The following is a 21,059-nucleotide window of genomic DNA, read 5'->3' on the forward strand; positions in this document are numbered from 1 at the left end:
TTGGATTTTAGAAGGGCATGACATGCCTATATCTGTGTCTCCCCCTCCTTTTACTCCTCCACCTCTTTTCTTTTCGCATGACTATATGTACTTGTCACTTTTCCATGTGTTAGTTGTGTCTTCTGAGCAGTTTGTCAGCTTTTGGACACCTTTGAAGGTGTTTTCTATGTGTTTCTATGTGTTTTTGTTTGCCTGCCATTGGTTTTAACGGTGTTCGAAGGTGTTCGACGAACAGTTCGACGAACAGTTCGGCGAACACACGGGTGTTCGACGAACCGAACCGAACTCGAACACTACGGGGGTGGCTCAACACTAGTGTTTAGGTCAAGGCATGACTACAATCAACATTGTGCGATGATCAGGATGAAGTGTCTTGGCAATCAAGAAGTATGTAGCTGATTCACAGTACACACGTGTGCATGCTGATAAGGGCAAATTGAGGACTCTTTCCTACAGGCAATTACGTCAGGTTAAAAGAGCAGCGGCAAAAAAGCCTTGTCATAGCAGCATACAAGTTTTTGAAGCTGCTGGTGCCTCCAACGTCCCCCGAACAACAAGATGCAGGGTCCTTCAGAGGTTTGCAGCTGTGCATACGCCATCCTGTCGACCTCCTCTATCCACTTCACACAAGCAGAAACGGCTCCAGTGGGCCAAACATTACATGAAGACTGATTTCAAAACTGTTTTGTTCACGGATGAGTGCCGTGCAGCGCTCGATGGTCCAGATGGATGAAGTGGAGGATGGCTGGTTGATGGACACCCCACGCAAACACGGCTACAGCGCCAACAAGGAGGAGGTGGAGTAATGTTTTGGGCTGGAATCATGGGGAGAGAGATTGTCGGCCCCTTTAGGATCCCTGAAGGCGCTAAAGATGAACTCCATAATGTATGTGGATTTTCTCAAACAGCACTTCCTGCCATGGTTCAAGAAGAAGAACCGTGTATTTCACAGCAAGATCATTTTTTTGCATGATAATGCACCATCTCATGCTGCACTTAAAACATCTGCATCTCTGACTGATATGGGCATAAAAGGGGACAAACTTATGGTGTGACCCCCATGCTCCCCTGACCTCTACCCCATTCAGAACCTCTGGAGCATCATCAAAAGGAGTGTCTATGATGGCTGGAGGCAGTTCACATCTAAGCAACAGCTCTGGGAGGGTATTCTGTCCTTATGCAAAACAATTGAAGCAGAAACCATCCAAAACCTGACAAATTCAATGGACGAGAGAGTTCAGAAGCTCCTTTCGAACAAGGGGTCCTATGTGAAAATGTAACATCACCTAGAATAAAGTTTTGAGTTGAAAACTGTTTGATTTCAGTTTCTAATAACCTGCTAATGCTTATAATTTCAAAAATGACCATTTTTTTGGTCTTTATTAAAATGAAAAGGTTGATCGAAAAGTTTGGGGGATCTAAGAGTGTGGCAACCCAGTAGTCATGATTACTTCGAATTCTGACAATATGAGGGTCATGTTGAAGGTAGTGCAGCAAGAAGGCACTTATGTGTCTTGCGCATCTCGGAGCCCCAAAATTATTTTCCGGGCTAGATGCAGCTAAAAATTATTATTAATTTTAAATCTGGTGGAGCTTAGTATAGATGGCCTAATAGGATCAGTGCTGCACACTGCTACAAAGCCCAAATTATTTTCCAGTCAAGATACAGATGAACATGATTAGTAATTTTAAATCTGGTGGAGCTTATTATAGATGGCCTAATAGAATCAGTGCTGCACACTGCTACAAAGCCCAAATTATTTTCCAGCCAAGATACAGATAAACATGATTAGTAATTTGAAAGCTTAAAATGGTTGGTAGGGTAATTTTAACCAATCATCAAGCTTTTACTCTCCCCAGGATGACACAGGGGTAGAAAAGTCGTTTCGGATCCATGATTTGTTCATCTTTATGAACGTGAGTCTGTCTACATTATCAGTGGAGAGCCGCGTGCGCTTATCTGTCAGCACACCACCAGCAGCGCTGAACACACGTTCAGACAGAACGCTGGCTGCGGGGCATGACAAGATCTCCAAGGCGTAAGTGGCTAGCTCCGGCCATTTATCCAGATTGGAAGCCCAAAAAGAGCAAGGGTCCAGTGACACAGTCATGGCTTCAATGTTTACTTGGAGATACTCCTGTACCATCGTCTCTAGGCGTTGACTATGTGTCAGACTTCTTGTCTCCTGTGGCCTTGCAAAGGATGGGCTAAAAAAGTGGTGAAATGATTCCGCAAAATTGATGTTACCAGCAGATATTGTGGTTCTGTTACGGTTTGAGTGCTGAACACTTGACGGTCCCACGGTTGGCAAGTTGGAACTGTGAGATTCACTACGTGCACCATTGGTGTTTTGTGGAAAAGCACATGTAAGATTCTGCAACAGTCTCTGCTGATACTCCTGCATGCGTGCATCCCTTTCTATGGCAGGAATAATTTCTGCAAATTTACTTTTGTACCGGGGATCTAACAGTGTGGCAACCCAGTAGTCAGGATTATTTCTAATTCTCACAATTCGAGGGTCATGTTGCAGGTAGTGCAGCAAGAAGGCACTCATGTGTGTTGCGCATCCAGGAGCACCAAGTCCCTGTTGTGTTGGTGGCGAGGTAACAATCATGCTTCCTTCCTCTGTCCTCTCCCCCCAACCTCGCACAACAGAAATGTGATCAAGGTCTCCCTCATCTGATGAGTCTTCCATCAGTTCGTCCTCCACTTCTTCCTGGGCTCCTGCACCTTCCTCACTAGTTTGGCTGCTACCATGCGCCCTGGTAAAACCATCTCCCCCACCCTCACATGCCTGCCGCCTTGGTGCTGCCGACCGTCTGGACCTTGCAGATGTTAGCCCTTCCGCATACAACTCCTCCTCCTCTACTTCCTCCACCTCCTCTTGTGCCACCACCTGACTCCGAATTCTGTTTAACATGTGCTCCAGCATGTAAATCACCGGAATAGTCATGCTGATAATGGCATCGTCAGCACTAAACATCTTCGTCGCCATTTCAAAACTGTGCAGAAGGTTGCATAGGTCCCTGATCTGAGACCACTCCTCCAGCGTGATTTGCCCCACCTCTGGATCTCGTTGGCCCAGGCTATACGTCAGAACGTATTGCACCAGGGCTTGTCGGTGCTGCCACAGTCGCTGCAACATGTGCAGAGTTGAATTCCACCGGGTAGGCACATCGCATTTTAGCCGGTGAAGTGGCAGGCCCAACGACTTCTGTAGAGATGTAAGTCGCTGAGCTGCGGGATGCGAACGGCGGAAGTGAGCACACAGCGACCGTGCCCTCTGCAGAAGGCCATCTAGTCTGGGATAGTGGGCTAAAAATTGCTGGACAACCAGGTTCAACACGTGAGCCATACAAGGCACGTGTGTGACATTGCCCCGGCGAAGGGCCGCACCCAGGTTTGCAGCATTGTCGCACACGGCCTTCCCTGGTTTCAGGTCCAGTGGAGACAACCATTCATGAAATTGGTTCTCCAGAGCTGACCACAACTCCTCAGCTGTGTGACTTACATTTCCCAGACATTTCAAAGTAAAAACCGCCTGATGACGTTGAGCCCTACTGCCAGCATAGTAAGGAGGTGTGCAGGATCCCTTCTGCGCAGTTAGAAAGCTTGTGGCGTGACCAGACAGGCTTTGGGTGCAGGTGGAACACCAAGAGGAGGTTGAGGAGGCAGAAGCAGTGGAGGAACTTTGACATAAAGAGGATTGACGCACAACTCGTGGGGACGGCAAGACTTGGACAGCAGCCCCTTGTCCTGCTGTCACCATAGTTACCCAGTGCCCAGTCAGCGACATGTAACGCCCCTGTCCATGCCTACTCGTCCAAGTGTCTGTGGTGAAATGCACCCTGTCACACACAGAGTTTCTCAAAGAAGCGGTGATGTTGTGTGCGACATGCTGGTGGAGCGCAGGCACACCTTTCTTTGAGAAGTAGTGCCGACTGGGCATCTGGTACTGGGGCACTGCGACGGACATAAGGTCTCGAAAATCCTTTGTGTCCACCAGGCGGAAAGGCATCATTTCTGTAGCCAAGAGCTTGCAGATGGTGAAATTCAACCTCTTAGCTTTCTCATGGCTAGGAGGAAATGGTCTTTTACTTGTCCACATCTGAGGGACCGAGGGCTGGCTATTGTGCTTAGACGGGGTTGATAAGGGTGTCCCCGGCAAACTGCCGGTCTGTGAGGAAGATGCAGGCGGACATGTTAGGTTGCCTTGATCCAAAGGTGGTGCTATCGATGTCGGACAGCGCTCAACACCAGCTGGTGTTACCACCTCCAAAGAAAATGATGACCTGCCAATCACGCTGGCTGTTGCGGGTAAAGAGGTGGCAGGTCTGCGCCCCAAAACAGGTGTGACTGCTGTCCCCCCAGTCACAGAGGATGAAGAGGCCGCGGATGCACAAGATGGGGCAGACGGTGCTTGGCCCGGCCGGCTAGGCCGCATTGTAGCACACTGAGCTTCCCACTGCAACTTATGCTTCATGTCCATGTGCCGGTTCATGCATGAAGTACTCAAACTATGTATTTTTTGGCCTCTACTTAGCTTTTGCTGACAAATGTTACAGATAACACGAGTTGGGTCATCTTTATCGATCTGAAAAAATGCCCAGGCTATGCAAGGCTTAGCACCCATGCGACCTGAAGAGCCACCACAACTTGTGGTGAAAGGCAGAGTTGTGTTTGAGGATGCAGTTGTTGACGTGCTTCCAGTACTACGTCTCTGTCCAGGAAGGCGCAATCTGACCTCGTCGTCACTAGCATCTTCCTCCACCTCCTCTGCTGACCTCATCTCTTGGCTGACTGTGGGTTGACAGTAAGTGGGATCTCCAACCTCATCATCATCACCCTGTGCGTTATCACACCCGTCGTCCTCAGAGCCAACCTGTTCCTGCCCTGACAAAAAACTAAAGTTGTCGCTCCAATCAGGTATTTGAGTCTCATCATCGTCTTCCTCATTGTCTCCACCAACAGGAGTTACAGTTTGGGAATGAGGGTCTACATTATGGTCAGAACCTTCTGCGTCTGGTCCTGGATCCGACTCATAAAGATTCTGGGCATCAGTGCAGATCATTTCCTCGTCTGGATTCACAGAAGCGCTGGAGTCGACCTCTGATTCCCAAGCTATAGTATGAGTAAACAGCTGTGCAGACTCAACCATCTGTTCTACCTCATACTCAGACGGGCAGCTGGAGATTTGGGAGCTGTGAGGAAGCAAGTGCGATTGGGGTGACACCTTTGAGGACTGGAGTATTTGTGATGTTGAAGTTGATGTGGAGGAGAGCCCACTTAAAGGATCACTTGATATCCGTTGAAGCACCTGCTGTTTTTGTGCCTCATCTGGAATTTGTAGCGATTGGCGTGGCCTTAAGAAAGGGATCTTATCACATTGTCCGCTAAAAGAAGTAAACATTTTAGTTTGGCTGGAAGATGGTCTTTCTTCTGCAGATGTTACTGTTGCTTTAACACCTACCCCACGGACACAACCTTTTTTCCCCTTCCCAACACGCCTATTCCCCTTTCCACCAGCAGCAGGCCTTTTTCCACTCATTTTGGTGGTTAACTAATTCACAACTCTGGAGTTGTTTGCACAAAAAAACAATGGATGGGAACCGAGCAGAGCTGAGTGGCCAAACTGTGGTATTAGGCCAAAACTATTGGCTGGGTTAGATGCAGAAAAAAATTATATTCAATTTGCAACCTGATGGAGGTCAGTATAGATGGACTAATAGAACAAGTCCCACACACTGCTAGAAGCCCAAATATTTTTTCAGAGGTAGATGCAGAAAAAAATTGTATTCAGTTTGCAACCTGATGGAGGTCAGTATAGATGGACTAATAGAACAAGTCCTACACACAGCTAGAAGCCCAAATATTTTTTCAGAGGTAGATGCAGAAAAAAAATTATTTTTAATTTGCAACCTGATGGAGGTCAGTATAGATGGACTAATAGAGAAAGTCCCACACACTGCTAGAAGGCCAAATATTTTTTCAGAGCTAGATGCAGAAAAAATTATATTCAGTTTGCAACCTGATGGAGGTCAGTATAGATGGACTAATAGAACAAGTCCCACACACAGCTAGAAGGCCAAATATTTTTTCAGAGGTAGATGCAGATAAAAATTATTTTTAATTTGCAGCCTGATGGAGGTCAGTATAGATGGACTAATAGAGAAAGTCCCACACACTGTTAGAAGGCCAAATATTTTTTCAGAGCTAGATGCAGAAAAAAATTATTTTGAATTTGCAACCTGATGGAGGTCAGTATAGATGGACTAATAGAGAAAGTCCCACACACTGCTAGAAGGCCAAATATTTTTTCAGAGCTAGATGCAGACAAAAAATTATTTTTAATTTGCAACCTGATGGAGGTCAGTATAGATGGACTAATAGAGAAAGTCCCACACACTGCTAGAAGGCCAAATATTTTTTCAGAGCTAGATGCAGATAAAAATTATTTTTAATTTGCAACCTGATGGAGGTCAGTATAGATGGACTAATAGAGAAAGTCCCACACACTGCTAGAAGGCCAAATATTTTTTCAGAGCTAGATGCAGAAAAAAATTATATTCAGTTTGCAACCTGATGGAGGTCAGTATAGATGCACTAATAGAACAAGTCCCACACACAGCTAGAAGTCCAAATATTTTTTCAGAGGTAGATGCAGAAAAAAATTATATTCAGTTTGCAACCTGATGGAGGTCTGTATAGATGGATTAATAGAACAAGTCCCACACACAGCTAGAAGCCCAAATATTTTTTCAGAGGTAGATGCAGAAAAAAATTATATTCAGTTTGCAACCTGATGGAGGTCTGTATAGATGGATTAATAGAACAAGTCCCACACACAGCTAGAAGCCCAATATTTTTTCAGAGGTAGATGCAGAAAAAAAATATATTCAGTTTGCAACCTGATGGAGGTCAGTATAGATGGACTAATAGAGAAAGTCCCACACACTGCTAGAAGGCCAAATATTTTTTCAGAGCTAGATGCAGACAAAAAGTTATTTTTAATTTGCAACCTGATGGAGGTCAGTAGAGATGGACTAATAGAGAAAGTCCCACAGACTGCTAGAAGGCCACATATTTTTTCAGAGCTAGATGCAGATATAAATTATTTTTAATTTGCAACCTGATGGAGGTCAGTATAGATGGACTAATAGATAAAGTCCCACACACTGCTAGAAGGTCAAATATTTTTTCAGAGCTAGATGCAGAAAAAAATTATATTCAGTTTGCAACCTGATGGAGGTCAGTATAGATGGACTAATAGAACAAGTCCCACACACAGCTAGAAGGCCAAATATTTTTTCAGAGGTAGATGCAGATAAAAATTATTTTTAATTTGCAGCCTGATGGAGGTCAGTATGGATGGACTAATGGAGAAAGTCCCACACACTGCTAGAAGGCCAAATATTTTTTCAGAGCTAGATGCAGACAAAAAATTATTTTGAATATGCAACCTGATGGAGGTCAGTATAGATGGACTAATAGAGAAAGTCCCACACACTGCTAGAAGCCCAAATATTTTTTCAGAGCTAGATGCAGAAAAAAATTATATTCAGTTTGCAACCTGATGGAGGTCAGTATAGATGGACTAATAGAACAAGTCCCACACACAGCTAGAAGGCCAAATATTTTTTCAGAGGTAGATGCAGATAAAAATTATTTTTAATTTGCAGCCTGATGGAGGTCAGTATAGATGGACTAATAGAGAAAGTCCCACACACTGCTAGAAGGCCAAATATTTTTTCAGAGCTAGATGCAGACAAAAAATTATTTTGAATTTGCAACCTGATGGAGGTCAGTATAGATGGACTAATAGAGAAAGTCCCACACACTGCTAGAAGGCCAAATATTTTTTCAGAGCTAGATGCAGACAAAAAATTATTTTGAATTTGCAGCGTGATGGAGGTCAGTATAGATGGACTAATAGAGAAAGTCCCACACACTGCTAGAAGCCCAATATTTTTTCAGAGGTAGATGCAGAAAAAAAATATATTCAGTTTGCAACCTGATGGAGGTCAGTATAGATGGACTAATAGAGAAAGTCCCACACACTGCTAGAAGGCCAAATATTTTTTCAGAGCTAGATGCAGATAAAAAATATTTTTAATTTGCAACCTGATGGAGGTCAGTATAGATGGACTAATAGAGAAAGTCCCACACACTGCTAGAAGGCCAAATATTTTTTCAGAGCTAGATGCAGAAAAAAATTATATTCAGTTTGCAACCTGATGGAGGTCAGTATAGATGGACTAATAGAACAAGTCCCACACACAGCTAGAAGCCCAAATATTTTTTCAGAGGTAGATGCAGAAAAAATTATATTCAGTTTGCAACCTGATGGAGGTCTGTATAGATGGATTAATAGAACAAGTCCCACACACAGCTAGAAGCCCAATATTTTTTCAGAGGTAGATGCAGAAAAAAAATATATTCAGTTTGCAACCTGATGGAGGTCAGTATAGATGGACTAATAGAGAAAGTCCCACACACTGCTAGAAGGCCAAATATTTTTTCAGAGCTAGATCCAGACAAAAAATTATTTTTAATTTGCAACCTGATGGAGGTCAGTATAGATGGACTAATAGAGAAAGTCCCACACACTGCTAGAAGGCCAAATATTGATGGAGGTCAGTATAGATGGACTAATAGAACAAGTCCCACACACAGCTAGAAGCCCAAATATTTTTCAGAGGTAGATGCAGAAAAAAATTATATTCAGTTTGCAACCTGATGGAGGTCTGTATAGATGGATTAATAGAACAAGTCCCACACACAGCTAGAAGCCCAATATTTTTTCAGAGGTAGATGCAGAAAAAAAATATATTCAGTTTGCAACCTGATGGAGGTCAGTATAGATGGACTAATAGAGAAAGTCCCACACACTGCTAGAAGGCCAAATATTTTTTCAGAGCTAGATCCAGACAAAAAATTATTTTTAATTTGCAACCTGATGGAGGTCAGTATAGATGGACTAATAGAGAAAGTCCCACACACTGCTAGAAGGCCAAATATTTTTTCAGAGCTAGATGCAGATATAAATTATTTTTAATTTGCAACCTGATGGAGGTCAGTATAGATGGACTAATAGAGAAAGTCCCACACACTGCTAGAAGGCCAAATATTTTTTCAGAGCTAGATGCAGAAAAAAATTATATTCAGTTTGCAACCTGATGGAGGTCTGTATAGATGGACTAATAGAACAAGTCCCACACACTGCTAGAAGCCCAAATATTTTTTCAGAGCTAGATGCAGAAAAAAATTATATTCAATTTGCAACCTGATGGAGGTCAGTATAGATGGACTAATAGAATGATGCTATGCCCAAAAGATTTTACTTCACTAGGTGCTACTCCACTGACTAACACACTCTGCAACAGGCCAAAAAGGATTAGCTTTGCTAGATTCAGCCAAATGCTGTGAAAAAAACTTGCACAGCACTGGCACAGACCTGCCTGGCAAAAACTGATAGGTACTGATGTAACCTAGTCCTGAAAAGGACTGCAATTACAATTAGTCTTTACTCCCACAATCTATCTATTTAAGAGCACAGACCTGCCTGATAAAAGTCGTAGGAAATGCTGTAACCTAGTCCTTAAAAGGACTGCAATCACAACTATTCCCTACTCCCAAGCTATCTGTAGATTTGTGCGAAAATTGGCTTGAAATTAACAAGGTATAGCGCACACAGCAACAGCGGTGCAGTCTAACACGCAGCTGCAGCAGTGAGAAAATGGTTGCGATGGGGAAAATGGCTTGGTCTTATAGGGCAAGGACATGTGACATACACTGCCAATGACACATGCCCTTGCTTGTGTGAAAAAAAGCACTTCGCTCCGTGTGTGCGCTGCTGATAGGCTGACAGATTGCACCTCCCCACTGTAAATGCGGGAAAGAGAAAAAAAAATGGAGATCTTCATTATTCCTGCAGAGATCCATCCCCTGCCCCTCCCCCCACCCCGCTGTACACTCAAACTGCGTATTAACATTAATTTTCATCATTACTGAGAAAAAATCCAGTTATGAGTTTGGTGCATGAACAGTTATCGAACATAGCCTCGAACAGCCGAATTTTTCTCAAATCGTTCGTGTTCGCCGAACGGCTCGAACACCGCCCAAAACAGCTCGAATTTGAGATTGGCGAACAGTTCGAGTCGAACAATGCTCATCTCTACTCAGGAATAAGAGAGTGAAATTTCTCCTTGTAGCGGGGGTCTAAAAGTGTCACCAACCAGTATTGACTGTCACCCAACGTTTTGACAACACGAGGGTCACTGTTAAGGCAGCGTAACATAAAGGCAGCCATGCGTGCCAGACTGGTAACGGGCAAGACTTCCATGTCCTCACCAAGATGATGACTGACCATGCTCTACTCCTCCTCCCCCCTGTCCTCAGGCCACCCACGCTGAACCGACGGTATGACACTTGTACAGGTACTACCGTCTACAGCGCATGATACCAGCTCCTGTTCTTCCTCCTCCTCCTCCTCTCCCTCATTGTCCCCCAATGCACGTTGGGATGAGATGAGGCTGGGTTGTGTGTAATCACCCGCTACGGCTCCTTGATCCATCTCTTCATACTCTGGCTGCAATGCCTCCTCTTTAATTCTCTGCAGAGAGCGTTGCAAAAGACAGACAAGTGGGATGCTGACGCAAATGATGGCGTTATCGCCAGTCACCATCTTGGTGGACTCCTCAAAGTTTGTCAGCATGGTACATATGTCAGACATCCAGGTCCACTCCTCAGGTCTTTTGTGTGGAGTCTGACCAGAATATCGATGGCCTTGTTGCAGCTGGTACTCCACAACTGCTCTCTTCTGCTCACAAATCCTTTGCAACATGTGGAGGGTAGAGTTCCAATGTGTGGGGACATCACACACCAGTCGGTGTGATGGAAGCTGCAAACACTGCTGCAACACAGCAAGGGTGGCGGAAGCTGTAGCCGACTTGCGAAAATGAGCTGACAGGCGGCGTACTTTCACGAGCAGATCTGGCAAATTGGGGTACGATTTAAGAAACCGCTGAACCACGAGGTTAAGCACATGAGCCAGGCATGGTACGTGTGTGATCTCACCTCGCCTCAGAGCCGCCACCAGGTTACGGCCATTGTCACACACGACCATGCCTGGATGTAGGTTCAGCGGTCTCAGCCACAGATCTGCCTGCTCTTTCACAGCTGTCCACAACTCACAAGCAGTGTGAGGTTTATCACCTAAGCTTATGAGTTTCAGCACAGCCTGTTGCCGCTTGACGGAGGCAGTACTGCAGTGATTCCAGCTTGTAACTGATGTGGTGATATCTGAGATGGAGGCTGAACATGAGGAGGAGGAGGAGGATGATGCGCAGGAGCTGTACACTGTGGGGGCAAGTCAGACTGACATAGGACCCGTAATTCTCGGTGTGGGGAGGATGTGTTCCATCCCAAGGTCCGACTGGGTCCCGGCTTCCACTATGTTTACCCAGTGTGCCGTCAGGGAGACTTCTGTGTGCGGCCACCACACTGCTTCTTCCTGCCTGTTGGGGTACTCTGCCTCCCTCACCCTGTGTGCTGCTGCCCTCACTCTGCGTGTCCTCCTGCCAGGTTGGGTCAGTTATTAGATCATTCACCACCTCCTCCTCTTCTACTTGCGCACCACGATCCTCCTCCTCACTTCCTGGCAATTGTGTATTGTCATCATCCACCTCTTGTGACAAATTGCCAGCGTCGACTTCCTGTGGCCATGGCTGTTCAAATATTTGGGCATCGCTACATGGGATCTCCTCTTCCACCACTTCAAGCGGAGCAGGCAAGGGGCACAAATCTGGAAATGGACCAGTGAACAGCTCTTCAGAGTGTCCAAGTGTGGGATCAGTTGCTGTCTGACAACACTCGGCATGGTGGGAGGAAGGAGCATCAGGGTGAGGAGGAGTATGCGGTCGAGACTCATGGCTACTTAAACTTGACCGTGTGGAAGTCAGACCGGAGGTGGTGGTGCCCAGGTAACTGGAGGTATTATCTGCTATCCAATTAATAACCTGTTCACACTGATGAGTTCGCAATTCTGTGTTGTAGTGTGCTTCCCTAGTAATTCGGTCAAGAAGTGGGAGCGAGAAGATGTGGCTGTTGGTTGTGGCACATTTTCACCTTGGCCACGGCCCCATCCTCTGCACGCACCATCACCAGAACGTCCAGTTCCACGTCCCTTGCCACGCGCCTTGCCCATTTTAAATCAAGTAAAATAGCTTACACTAAGTAAAATAGCTTACACTCGCACTATCAATGGAAAAAGGATAATAAAAAGGAGATTAGAACCGTGGAAGAGGAAAACCACAGTTCTATTTCTCTGGCCTACACCCGACTCTTTTAAACAATCTGAACAATCAGGGAGAAACTATTACTGTTTTTCTTTACGGAAAAAATACCAAAAGCTGAATAATAGAGATTTTTTACCGTGGAACAGAAAAACCACAGTTATAATTTACTGGGGTATACTAGACAATTTTAAATAGATCTATTTGCAGCTGAACAGTGAGCGACACACTCAAACTGTTTTTTTTAGGAAAAAAGGGCCCGAAAGTAAAAGTGGATAATACAGAGGTTTGAACCGTGGAACTGCAAAACCACACTTCTATTTCTCTGGCCTACACCAGACTCTTTTAAACAGATATATTTGTGTCTGAACAATCAGGGAGAAACTATTACAGTTTTTTTTTAACTTCAAAAAATGTCAAAAGCAGGATAATACTGAGATTTGACCCGTGGAACTGCAAAACCACAGTTCTATTTCTCGGGCCTACACCAGAATCTTTTAAACAGATATATTTGTGTCTGAACAATCAGGGAGAAACTATTACAGTTTTTTTTTATGGCAAAAAATGCCAAAAGCAGGATAATACAGAGGTTTGAACCGTGGAACTGCAAAACCACAGTTCTATTTCTCGGGCCTACACCAGAATCTTTTAAACAGATATATTTGTGTCTGAACAATCAGGGAGACACTATTACTGTTTTTCTTTACGGCAAAAAATGCCAAAAGCAGGATAATAGAGATTTTTTACCGTGGAACGGTGAAACCACAGTTATAATTTACTGGGGTATACCAGTCAATTTTAAATAGATATATTTGCGGCTGAACAGTGAGCGACACACTCAAACTGGTTTTTTTTAGATAAAAATGGCCTAAAAGTGGATAATACAGAGGTTTGAACCGTGGAACTGCAAAACCACAGTTCTATTTCTCTGGCCTACACCAGACTCTTTTAAACAGATATATTTGTGTCTGAACTGTCACAGACAGTGTGAAGGAGCGGAAAAAAAAGAGGAGTTAGATGAGAAAAAAAGGATTTTTCCTGGCCCCCAAGACGTGGAGCTAAGTCCAGCAATTTCAGCAGCAGGAGCAGCACACAGGACTGTAATACAGAGTTTGCTGGTATAACCACTGTGTCGCCTATACAGCCTGCCTGCCTGCCTGATATCTGGGATGGATATTAGTCCTGAGAAGGACTGTTTGTTTGATTTGGCAGGCTTTAGAGACCCTTTAGAGACCCTACACTAACTATTTCGCACTATAAATCTCTCCCTAGCTCAGCAGCACTTTCCCTACACTTTCCCTACGTCTGTGTCCAAGATGGCGGCGCCCGGTTTTAAATACTCGAGGTAACGCTGTGCGGCCAGCCAATCAATGTAATGCCCACAACCCACATGGCTGCGGCATTATAGTTACTGGCTAGCAATCCCTGCATGTTCATTGGCTCTGTAAAGAGCACCAAACATGCAGGGCGGAGACCTGAGCTCCCGCCCGAGTAACCCGGAAATGCTCAGTGCTCGCCGAACATCCCGAGTAGTGAGATGCTCGGGCGAGTACCGAGCAGTGTCGAGCATGTTCGCTCATCACTAATTAGAACCAAAGTTATTTAATAGATACAGTAAAAGACCCACAATTAATAAAAATATATACCATAACTATACAAAATAAATATGAGGTTCTTAGTTACTTTTTAATCAAAGCCCACTGCCACATCATGGTGACTCTGTTGAAGTATATCCACTTGAAGATGGCTAAGAGAACATTGGAGCATTTCAACCATTCTTTTATGGCGAAGCACACCCTTGAAGCTTTGCAGAAACAGAATAGTGTTATGCAGCAGGATGTGAATGAAGAGGATTCGGAAGATGAGAAGTGGGAGCTGAAGGTGAATATACAGGAGAAAATTTAGCTATTCCAGGAAAAGGCATGGATGGTGACTGACAGTCAGTGTGTAATTGGTGATTACGAAAACAGTTAATATTTTTTGATCAAAAAGTGTAAAAGCCTCCAAAAACAACAAGGTGTACCTAAATGTAGATGTCCCTATCACTAATTTCCTACCTATCCATGTGCCAAGCCAAGCCTCATCTGAATGAGAAAGATAAAGAAAACTAGGTGTAGCTCGGTATTAAAACCGTGTCTGGGAAGGATGTGTAGATAAGGGTGCTGAGCCCTGGAGGAGACCACATCCCTAATGTACAGTGGTGGCCAAAAGTATTGGCACCCCTGCAATTCTGTCAGATAATACTCAGTTTCTTCCTGAAAATGATTGCAATTCTTTGGTCTTATTATCTTCATTTAATTTGCTTTAAAGGAAAAAAACACAAAAGAGAATGAAGCAAAAATCAAATCATTGATCATTTCACACAAAACTCCAAAAAAGGGCCAGACAAAAGTATTGGCACCCTCAGCCTAATACTTGGTTGCACAACCTTTAGCCAAAATAACTGTGAACAACCGCTTCTGGTAACCATCAATGAGTTTCTTACAATGCTCTGCTGGAATTGTAGACCATTCTTCTTTGGCAAACTGCTCCAGGTCCCTGATATTTGAAGGGTGCCTTCTCCAAACTGCCATTTTGAGATCTCTCCACAGGTGTTCTATGGGATTCAGGTCTGGACTCATTGCTGGCCACCTTAGAAGTCTCCAGTGCTTTCTCTCAAACCATTTTATAGTGCTTTTGAAAGTGTGTTTTGGGTCATTGTCCTGCTGGAAGACCCATGACCTCTGAGGGAGACCCAGATTTCTCACACTGGGTCCTACATTATGCTGGAAATTTGTTGGTAGTCTTCAGACTTCATAATGCCATGCACACGGTCAAGCAGTCCAGTGCCAGAGGCAGCAAAGCAACCCCAAAACATCAAGGAACCTCCGCCATGTTTGACTGTAGGGGCCGTGTTCTTTTCTTTGAATGCCTCTTTTTTTTTCATGTACACTCTATGTTGATGCTTTATCCCAAAAATCTCTACTTTTGTCTCATCTGACCAGAGAACATTCTTCCAAAACGTTTTAGACTTTCTCAGGTAAGTTTTGGCAAACTCCAGCCTGGCTTTTTTATGTCTCAGGGTAAGAAGTGGGGTCTTCTTGGGTATCCTACCATACAGTCCCTTTTCATTCAGACGCCGACGGATAGTACGGGTTGACACTGTTGTACCCTCGGACTGCAGGGCAGCTTGAACTTGTTTGGATGTTAGTCGAGGTTCTTTATCCACCATCTGCACAATCTTGCGTTGAAATCTCTCAATTTTTCTTTTCTGTCCACATCTAGGGAGGTTAGCCACAGTGCCATGGGCTTTAATCTTCTTGATGATACTGCGCACGGAAGACACAGGAACATTGAGGTCTTTGGAGATGGACTTGTAGCCTTGAGATTGCTCATGCTTCCTCACAATTTGGTTTCTCAAGTCCTCAGACAGTTCTTTGGTCTTCTTTCTTTTCTCCATGCTCAATGTGGTACACACAAGGACACAGGACAGAGGTTGAGTCAACTTTAATCCATGTTAACTAGCTGCAAGTGTGATTTAGTTATTGCCAACACCTGTTAGGTGCCACAGGTAAGTTACAGGTGCTGTTAATTACACAAATTAGAGAAGCATCACATAATTTTTCAAACAGTGCCAATATTTTTGTCCACCCCCTTTTTTAGGTTTGGTGTGGAATTATATCCAATTTGGCTTTAGGACAATTCTTTTTGTGTTTTTTCATTGAAGACAAATTAAATGAAGATAATAATACCAAAGAATTTGTGATTGCAATCATTTTCAGGAAGAAACTGAGTATTATCTGACAGAATTGCAGGGGTGCCAATACTTTTGGCCACCACTGTATACTGGGGAAAAAATAGGGCCCACACAGCTTTAGTCTTAAACTAGTTACTAGGTGCACAAATATACTATGTCAAAATGTTAACTAAGTACCTTAAAGTAATAGTGGAGTTCATGTACTTATTGATCGCTGTGTATTGACATATACTGAAGACAAATTGTTACCATCAAGCAATGAAAAGACTAATGGAGAGCCACACTTTTAGACCATTTCTTTAAAAGCAAAATAGAACATTTTTTTCCAGCTTCAAAAGGGGAGACAAAATGGGTGCATTACAAGATAACCTGTGTTTCCTGCTCAGTGGAGCTTTCATCGAGCAGATGCCATACAACAATTCGACTTACCAGGAGACCCATCACTGCTGCCCAAAGAGCCAATGCTCCCTTCCCTGTGCCAGCTCTAGGAGTACAAAAAGTAGCTGAGGCAGCAGTACAGTATACAGTTAGGTCCATATATATATATGAAGTTCAGACTTTCAAAAACAGGGTGGCACATGTTAAGGAGCTGAAACTCCTAAACCTTTCATCCAATTTTAATGTGGATACCCTCAAATGAAAGCTGAAAGTCTAAACTTCAACTGCATCTGAATTGTTTTGTTTAAAATTCATTGTGGTAATGTCTAGAACCAAAATTAGAAAAATGTTGTCTCTGTCCAAATATATATGGACCTAACTGTATATGACATGATGGACCAGATATTTTATCAGCAGCTGTGCCAACATCAAACACATCAGTCTGTGAAGGGTTTTTTGGGGCTCTGGCCCTCATGTATTATGATCATGACCGAGTCTATTGGGCTGAGCCTAGGCTTCCTTAACCCCTTAACGACCTTGGGATTTTCCATTTTTGCTTTTTCATTTTTGGCTCCCCTTGTTCCCAGAGCCATAGCCTTTTTATTTTTTAGTCAATATGGCCATGTGAGGGCTTATTTTTTGTGGGACGAGTTGTACTTTTCAACGCCATTACTACATTTACCATATCATGTACGGGAAAAAAATTCCAAGCACCGTGAAATTGCAAAAAAGGTGCAATACCACAGATGGTTTTTTTAAATTTTTTTTACCACGTTCACTGAATGCTAAAACTGACCTGCCATTATTTTTCTCCAGGTCATTACAAGTTCGTAGACCCCAAACATATATAGGTTCTTTTCTATTTAAGCGGTGAAAAAAAAATCCAAAATGTGGTAAAAAAAATAAAATGGTGCCATTTTCCGAGACCCTTAGCGTCTCCATTTTTTGGGATCTGGGGCCAGGTGAGGGCTTATTTTTTGTGCACTGAGCTGACGTTTCTATTGATGCTATTTTGGGGTAGATCCGTTGTTTTGATCGACCATTATTGCATTTATTGCAATTTTGCGGCGACCAAAAAACGTAATTCTGGCGTTTAGAATTTTTTTCTCGTTACGCCGTTTACTGATCGGATTAATTATTTTTTTATATTAATAGATCGGGCGATTCTGAATGTGGCGATACCAAATATGTGTATGTGGGTTTTTTTTTTATTATTTTATTTTGAATGGGGCGAAAGGGGGGTGATTTAAACTTTTATATATTTTTTATTTTTTAAAATATTTTTTAAAACATTTTTTTCACTTTTTGCTTGCTTCTATAGTCTCCATAGGAGACTAGAAGCAGCACTCATTTGATCGACGAGCAGATCCCCTGAATGCAGCAGAAATGGTCCTGTGCTATGAGCGCCGACCACTAGGTGGCGCTCATAGTGACCAGATCATGACAACCACTGGTGTCTGCTGCAGACCCAGGGTTTTTATGACCACCCATCGGCGACCCACGATCATGTGACGGGGTCGCCGATGGGCGGGGTAAGTGACGCGCTTCCCGGAAGCGCGAGTTAAATGCCGCTGTTGCGGGCACATGTCAGCTGTAAGAATCAGCTGACATGTGCTCGGTTCAGTGCGGGCTCAGCGCCGGAGCCCTCACTGAACCGGGGGTGATGGCCCATGGCGTATTAGAACGCCATGGGTCGTAAAGGGGTTAAAGAATTATTTTGCCACTGCACCTATACTCAGTCAACCCAATGTTTCCCAACCCTTTATTGTGGAAGTTGATGCATCGGATGTGGTGGTTGGGGCTTTGTTGTCTCAGGGCCGTCCTCTGGTAAATGGCGTCCATGCGCTTTCTTTTTTAAAAAATTGTCTTCGGCCGAGAGAAATTATTACGTAGGTTATAGGGAACTTTGGGTGATCAAATTGGCATTCGAAGAATGTCAGAACCTGTCATATCTCCAGTCAGCTAAACGTTTCAACCCTAGGCAAGCTAGATGGTCCCCGTTTTTTACTAGGTTCAATCTTGTTGTCACTTTTTGTCCAGGGGTCAAAAATGTCAAGGCTAATGCTTTGTCGCGGAGCTTCCCAAGTGGCGGTGACTATGAGAACCCTGACCCGATATTAGAGAATAATATAACCCGATATAAAAAAACATTGTCTCACCCAGCAAAAAAAAACAAAAACAAAAAGAGAAAGCATTACGGGAAATGGAGACATGGATTAAAAGTTTTTTTTTAAAACTTCAGATTTTTTTTTCACCACTAAAATAATTTAAAAAAATGGAAATGTTTGGTATGGCCGTAATCGTACTGATGAGAAGAATTATATCGTGAGGTCATTTTACCACACAATGTACACAATAAAAACAATTCCGAAAAAATAATGTAAGAATTGTGTTTTTTTTTTTCATAATTTTACCACACTTGGACTTTTTCCTGTTTTCTAGTATATTATGTGTTAAAATAAATGGTGTCTCTCAAAAGTACAACTTGTCCCGCAAAACATAAGTCCTTATATAAGCAGAAAAAAATAAAAAAGGTATAGCTTTGGGAAGAATGTGAGGAAAAACCGAAAAATAGAAATTGGCTGAGTGAGGAAGAGGTTAATATTGTCACATTGCAGAAGCCATCATTTTTTTTCCTTTTGATGTAGTAAGATGATGGCTTGTTGTTTACCGTATGAATTCTGTCTGTGGCTCGCACAATAAAAGGAAATGCTGTTGTACCGTGTTATTACATCGTGTCATTGTCTTCTCTTCTCTTATTGGATCCACAAGTAACAATCAGTCTCCTCATTGTTTTTTCTGCAGAGCGTCTCCTGATTGCTGGTCTGATATTGGTGATAATCGGATTGATAGCGGCTCTCATCGTTGTCAGGTCTCGTAAGTATCAATATTTGGTATGTTTTAGCTGCATTTAAATAACCATTTGGGGTCCTTACATTACTATGTAAATATGTTTGTTATAAGATATAGAAACATATTGTCCATATAAACATGTCTAGAAAAATGCACCAGAAAAGTCTCAGAATGAATTACATGTATGAAAAACTATATTTTTCATAGATGGTAAATTAAAGAATATATAGTTAGGTCCAGAAATGTATGGACAATGACTGAAACATTATGATTTCAGCTCTGCAGGCCACTATTTTGGATTTAAAATTAAACAACTGAGATGCAATTTGTGGAGACTTTCAGATTTAATTAAAGGGGTTGAATAAAAATATCCCGTGAAGTGTTTAGGAATTGCAATTCTACAAAGCCGCCTCATTTCAGGGCCTCAAAAGTAATTGGACAAATTAACTTCTCATGAATAAAATGATAGTTTTTTAATAGTTTGTAGAGAATCCTTTTAAGCAATGACGGCCTGAAGTCTGGAAGCCATAATGCTGGGGTTCCTCCTTTGTGATACTTTGCCGCCTTTACTGCAGTGACTTCAGTTGGTGCTTGTTTGTGGGTTTTTCTGCCTTAAGTTTTGTCTTCAGCCTTTGAAATGCAGCTTGATGGGGCTGAGATCTGGGGATTGACTTGACCATTGCAGAATTTTCCATTTCTTGGCTTTAGCAGTATGTTTTGGGCCATTGTCCATCTGTCCTGTAAATCACCATCCAATCATCCTTGCTGTATTTGGTTGAATCTGAGCAGAAAGTATGGCCCTGTAAACACAGAATTCATCTGGCTCCTTCTGTATTCAGTCACATGATCAATAAACACTAATGACCCGATGCTGTTGGAAGCCATGCAAGCCTGCGCCATCACACCGCCTCCACCATGTGTTACAGAGGATGTGGTGTGCTTTGGATCATGAGCCACTCCAAGCCTTCTCCATACATTCTTCTTCCTGTCATTCTGGTACAGGATTGATCTTAGTCTCTGTCTTGCGAATGCTTTTCCAGAACTGGGTGGCTTCTTTAAATGTTTCTTGGCAAAGTCTAATCTGGCCTTTCTATTTTTATGAATGGTTAATGGTTTGCATCTTGTGGTGAACCCTCTATATTTGCACTCATGAAATCTTATCTTTATGGTAGATTTAGGGAAACATCTACTTCCTGGAGAGTGTTCTTCACTTGGATAAATGCTGTAAAGCGGTTTTTCTTTTCTTCACCATGGAAAGGATTCTGCGATCATCCATCACTGTTGTCTTCCATGGATGTCCAGGCCTTTTCGAATTCCCAAGCTCACGAGTGAGCTCATTTTTTGTAGAATGTACCAAACTGTTGATTTGGCCGCTCCTAACATTTCTGCTATCTCTCTGATGAATTCCTTCTATTTTTCAGCCTAATGATGGTCTGTTTCACTTCCATTGAGAGCTCCTTTGACAGCATGTTGTGAGTTCACAGCAACAGCTTCCAAATGCAAATGCCACACCTGGAATCGGCTCCAGACCTTTTACCTGCTCATTTGATGATGGATTAATGAGGGAAAAGCCCATGCAGCCTATTAAAGAGCTTTCAAAAATAATTATCCAATTACCTTTGGTCTTTTGAAAAAGGGGCAGCTCCATATTAAAGAACTGTAATTCCTAAACCCTTCCTCCAATTAGAATATGACTTCCCTCAAATTAAAGCTGAGAGTCAGCATTTTAAGCCCATATTGATTATATAACTGCATCTTGAATATGTTTTTTGCAAACCACTAAAATGCCAAAATTTGT

General features: G+C 43.0%; 1 protein-coding gene across 2 annotated transcripts in view; it reads left to right on the plus strand.

The window, feature by feature from the left end:
• LOC141273289 (C-type lectin domain family 2 member A-like) overlaps positions 1 to 21,059 on the plus strand; it is a 121,154-nt gene that overhangs the window by 66,197 nt on the left and 33,898 nt on the right. For both annotated transcript variants that reach the window (XM_073684917.1, XM_073684918.1), the window contains one exon: positions 19,214 to 19,285. In XM_073684917.1, the coding sequence (XP_073541018.1) occupies positions 19,214 to 19,285 (72 nt within the window). The remainder of the gene's footprint in view (positions 1 to 19,213; positions 19,286 to 21,059) is intronic.

The sequence above is a fragment of the Phyllobates terribilis genome, unplaced genomic scaffold (genome assembly GCF_046119375.1).
Source record: "Phyllobates terribilis strain yellow unplaced genomic scaffold, ASM4611937v1 Scaffold_5__5_contigs__length_657084704, whole genome shotgun sequence".
In the NCBI taxonomy this organism is placed as follows: Eukaryota; Metazoa; Chordata; class Amphibia; order Anura; family Dendrobatidae; genus Phyllobates; species Phyllobates terribilis.